The sequence below is a fragment of the Tupaia chinensis genome, unplaced genomic scaffold, assembly GCF_000334495.1.
Source record: "Tupaia chinensis unplaced genomic scaffold, TupChi_1.0 Scaffold000182_1, whole genome shotgun sequence".
Taxonomy (NCBI): Eukaryota; Metazoa; Chordata; class Mammalia; order Scandentia; family Tupaiidae; genus Tupaia; species Tupaia belangeri.
The window spans coordinates 2,333,463-2,338,578 of record NW_006159657.1 but is presented as its reverse complement, the minus strand read 5'-3'; the positions used below and the strand labels follow the sequence as shown (position 1 = coordinate 2,338,578).

The 5,116-nt window shown below is 58.8% G+C and overlaps 1 protein-coding gene across 1 annotated transcript; it reads left to right on the top strand.

Moving 5' to 3' along the window:
• The first annotated feature begins 8 nt into the window (after positions 1-8).
• Positions 9-1,152, top strand: SOCS1 (suppressor of cytokine signaling 1). Its single transcript, XM_006146524.3, has one exon. The coding sequence runs from the start codon at positions 360-362 to the stop codon at positions 1,005-1,007; it is 648 nt and encodes a 215-aa protein (XP_006146586.1). The 5' UTR covers positions 9-359; the 3' UTR covers positions 1,008-1,152.
• The last annotated feature ends 3,964 nt before the right edge of the window (positions 1,153-5,116 follow it).

Genomic DNA, 5,116 nt, shown 5'->3' with positions numbered 1-5,116 from the left:
AGCCAAGGCGGGGACGGCTGGAGTCCGGGCAGGCTTCTCTCCCGCACCTCTCTCCACGCCCCCCTTTCAATGCTGCCCGGAGGCTCCACTCCACCTTCACCGAGGCTGTGCCCGCCGAGAAGGGCTCTACGGGCGGCAAAGCCCGTTTGCTAGATGAGCGCACTGAACCTCAAGGGGGCTCACGGACTTGGTGCTCCGCCCTCGTCCCTTAGGGTCGGAGAGCCTGGAGCATCACCCTTCCCAAGTTGCCTCGCGGCCCCTCACCTGCCCAGCCGAGTCAAGCTCACTGCCTCTGTCTCCCCCCGTCAGCGCACCCCCGGACGCTATGGCCCACCCCTCCGGCTGGCCCCTCGTGTAGGATGGTAGCACACAACCAGGTGGCAGCCGACAATGCAATCTCCACGGCAGCAGAGCCCCGACGGCGCCCGGAGTCTTCCTCCTCCTCCTCCTCCTCTAACTCCTCTGCGCCCGCGGCCCCGGCGCGCCTTCGGCCCTGCCCGGCGGCCCCGGCCCCGGCCCCCGGTGACACGCACTTCCGCACGTTCCGCTCGCACGCCGACTACCGGCGCATCACGCGCACCAGCGCGCTCCTCGATGCCTGCGGCTTCTACTGGGGACCTCTGAGCGTGCACGGGGCGCACGAGCGGTTGCGTGCCGAGCCCGTGGGCACCTTCCTGGTGCGCGACAGCCGCCAGAGGAACTGCTTCTTCGCCCTCAGTGTGAAGATGGCCTCGGGCCCCACGAGCATCCGCGTGCACTTCCAGGCCGGCCGCTTCCACCTGGACGGCAGCCGCGAGAGCTTCGACTGCCTCTTCGAGCTGCTGGAGCACTACGTGGCGGCGCCACGCCGCATGCTGGGCGCCCCGCTGCGCCAGCGCCGAGTGCGGCCGCTGCAGGAGCTGTGCCGCCAGCGCATCGTGGCCACCGTGGGCCGCGAGAACCTGACGCGCATCCCTCTCAACCCCGTCCTCCGCGATTACCTGAGCTCCTTCCCCTTCCAGATCTGACCGGCCCGTCGTGCACGCAGCATTAACTGGGTCGCCTTATTATTGCCTATTATTAATTATTATTATTTGCCTGGAACTATATGGGTACCCTCCCCACTTGGGTTGGAGGGAGCGGGTGTGGGGGCCGCTCTCGGCTGGGGGAGGGGGCGGCGCCGCCCTTTGGGGGGCCCCCCCCGCCAGCCTCTATTGGGGGACCCCTCCCGGTGCTCCCTCTGGGTTCCCCCCCGGTCGTTGTAGCAGCTTAACTTAACTGTATCTGGGGCCAGGACCTGAACTCGCACCTCCTACCTCTTCATGTTTACATATACCCAGTATCTTTGCACAAACCAGGGGTTGGGGGAGGGTCTCTGGCTTTATTTTTCTGCTGTGCAGAATCCTATTTTATATTTTTTACAGCCATTTAGGTAATAAACTTTATTATGAAAGTTTTTTTTTAAAGAAAAAAGATTTCTAGAGCATGTGCTTTGGCCAAACGTTTTCCTGGGTTCTGAACAGGTCTGGGGGTGGGGGTCCTTAAACCTGACCTGTTGGGTTGCAAACCGTGTGGGGAGGTGTTCTTGGCTGGGCCCCCGGCTCTCAGGGGAGCAGGGACCTTTTGTTGGTTTGGGTGCCTGTCCACTAAGGCTGCGCGGCTCTTCCCCAGGAGAGCACTTAGAGGCTAGCCTCTCGGGGCCCCTGGGAGCACCCGTGCTTCTTTAAGGCATACTCTCCTATGGAGAGGCACCCATGAGGCTTGGGCTTTAGCTCCTTTACAGAGGAGACACCCAGGAGCGGGTCAGTCTGCCTGTGGCCATTCCTGTGTGAGAGATGACACCCAGGCCTCTGGCTGTCCACCCAGAATGGGTTTGAGATGGATGACAGAGAGGAAACTTCTTTGGTTCTATGGCCACAGCAACTTCCAGGAAGAGTGTAGGGGTGGGGGTGGGGGGTGGCTTGCTGAGCTTTTGGAAGGAGGAGTGGCGCATTCGGAAACTCAGTGTGGGGAGACAGCCTCTCCCTGGGACGGGGATTCAGGCCTGGTCTGACTTCCCTTCTTCCCTCCTTGTCTGTACTTTTTGGTGAGCAACCAAGCTGGAGCCGAAAGCGGCTCTGTGGTCTGTGGTAGCAGGAGGGCCCTGCCGGCGGCCTTGGGCAATTCCCTTTGCCTCCTTGGGCCTCAGCCTCTACCCCTAAAATGGGCTTCCTTCTGTGCATCAGGGCGGGGTGATGTTTTCAGAGGCCCCAGCAGGAAAGGGCTGCTCCAGATGTTTGTGGGGAGGGCTGGCAGTGGAGAGAGCCCAGGACGCAGGCTAGCTGCGGTGCCTGTGTCTGCAGCCAGCCTGACGGATGGGCCTTGCTGGGAACCCGAGGCCGCAGTGCAGAACACACGGCGACTAGCGCGTTCCGGGTTTAGGGTTAAGCAGCGCGGAGACACGTCACACTTCATCGTTGGGAGGTAGGTGGCTCTCTGCAGCCTTGGACACGCTCATAATGGAGTGTCCTAATACTTAATAACACCTTTCAGACTCAGAAGCGCAGTATAAAATTAGCCCAGTGGCTGTAGAGCTGAGAAGCCCAGGCTTGTCTGGATTAAATAGGTTCCAGGCCTCAAGCTTAAGGGTGGCCAGAAGAGACTGAGGCTCTCGGCTTCGGCAATTTTCTCTTAATAAGGTGGGGTGGGGTGACGGGTGGAGGTGCTGTCTCTGCCTCCAAGAAATCTCTGCTCTCCTTTTCTTTTCTCTTCTCTTCTCTTTTCTATTCTTTTCTTTTCTTTCTTTTCTTTTTTCTTTTCTTTCTCTCTCTCTGTTGGATGAATTAAGCCCTGTCCGTGTCCTTTCCCCTGCTATCTCCCTTGGGCACATCTACCTGGAGAAATGGGGAAACCTAAGGAGGTCAAGCTTGGGGACTGGGCTGTCTACTAGTAAAAACCGCAGACCCTTAAGTGAGTGCCGATCCTTACAACCCGCTTGTGAGTTCGAAACCTCTCCCCATTTCACAGATGCGGAGATGGGCCCAGACAGGCAAAGTCGGGCACACCACAAGAGGAAGAGCCCGATTTTTCAAACCCATTAGTGCTATTTCAGAAGCCAGGTGCCACCAGGCACCACGAGGACCTAACTGTCACCAGAAGGACAGCAGCTGCTAATACTTAAATATAGCCCTTCCCTCATCAGCCCCTCACCTGCTGAGGGCATTCAGGCCTTGTGCCCGAGGCTTTAGGAACTATTAACAGCCCATTTTACAGATGAGGAAGCAGGCCCTCATCGAAAGGAGGCAATGTTAGCAGGTAGTTTACAAAGTATGTAAAGTTTGTCCTCCTTTCAAAAAAGCTTCAAAATCCTGTTTCATCACACAAGTGCCGGGTACACAACCCATTCTTAGGAACCTGAAGGAGAACGCTAAGACGAAAGTCCTCTCTGATCACACTCCCCAGAGCTGGCCCCTAAGCTTTGTGAGTCATTGAAAACAGAAATCTATACCAACGTACGCACAGTGACCTAAAATCCCCAGGGAGCTGCACTCCAGCCCGTGTGACTGAAATCTTGTGCAGGGGAAAAGCCTGCGTTGCGTGTGTGTGTGTGTGTGTGTGTGTGTGTGTGTCTGTGTGCACCATGTGGCTTCCTCGGCGGTGCAGATTCTCTCAAACCTCAGCTTCATGATTCAGCAGCGCTGACGTCAATGTACAAGAATGAAAAGTGAGAGGCAGGGTTTGTGTGAGGGGCTGAGTGTGCGTGCGCCGGGCTGCGTGGGGCTGGCAGGCCAAGGGGCAGCTCTGGACCGGGGATGACTGTGAGCAGGTGTGCAAACAGCCTGGACTGCATCAGAGCCAGCCCAGAGCTGGGGACTGGGACTCCTATTTTACAGATGAGGACATGGGGTCTCAGAGAAGTGCAGTGACCCTGGAGTCACACAGCTGGAAAGTGGTAGCCAGGACCTGCAGCGGGCCTGTCCCTCTCAACGCCACTCGTTTCATGGAGCCGGGGCTGGCGATCGGGGATCCGATCAAAGTACATATTCCTGTGCCCTGGCCTGCTTGACGTGCTCCCGCCCCCCAGCCTACAAGTAGACCCTGCTGCACCCTGGGGGCAAGAGGGGACAGCTGGGCCTCTTCTATGAGGTAGCTGACACCAAGTGCTTAGCAGAAGCTGGCCGGCAGGCAGCGTGTGCTAAACGCATCTTGAGTGACAGTCGGCATTGCCTAAGCTCCAGGCACTGTCTGAGCCCACAGGCTACTGGTGTGGACATGTGTCTGTGCTTGGGGAGTTCACATCCAGGGCCTGGACCATCCCACGGGGGGAGGGGAAGGGCCTGGACCGTGTGTGAAGGGAGGCTGATCTGGGGTGACACCCACTCTTCCTAGGACGAAGCTGGCCAGGTGAAGACAGGTGGCAGGCCCTCCAGGCAGAGCGAAAGGCAGGTGCAGAGAATGTTCGAGAAGGCTGGCAGGGCTGGTGGGCACAGAGCAAAGGCAGTGGTGGGAGGTGAGGTGAAGGGCCGGGGGGGGGGCAGGGGGTGGGGCCCTGGAAGGGCAGGGGCCCTGGAAGTGCAGTGAGTGTGGACTTAAAGTCTGGTGGGGAGCCTGTGCTGACCTAGCCTAACCTGTGTTGTGACCAGGTCCTCTGGAGGTCGAGAGGGACTGGGGCAGGGAGGCCTAGTAAGATGGGCTTGGGCTTCTGGCTCACGTGTGTACTGAGGGGAGAAGGAGTGGTCATTCTTGGCCAGACCCCTGGGCTCCAGGCAGTCAGGCCAACAGTTAAGGGAACCACAGTCCCTGCCTGGTCCACGGCTGGCCTGGGGGTGGGCACCGGGTGCTGTGGCCAGGGCCACCATATGCCTGCCCTGCATGCCCTCACTTGGCCTCCCACTGGTATCCCCAGAGCTCCAGCTTCTGGAAATAACATGGATGGGGGCACGGCTGGATTCTGAAAGGGGTGGGGGTGTCTCAAGGTCCCTCAAAAAGGGGAGCATGATTTTCGCCAAAGCAAACTCGCAAGGGACAGTTGTGCCCAAGGTGGGCATTTAAGTGTCCCTTCCAACCTGATTCTGGCTTCCACATGTGGCTACAATACCACCTCTCCCTCCCCTTCCCTGGGCAGGTGGCACTGCCACTGCCGCCCGCCAGTACAACA

Excerpts from the sequence above, each read along its gene's own strand:
- SOCS1 (XM_006146524.3), top strand. The coding sequence starts at position 360 with ATGGTAGCACACAACCAGGTGGCAGCCGACAATGCAATCTCCACGGCA.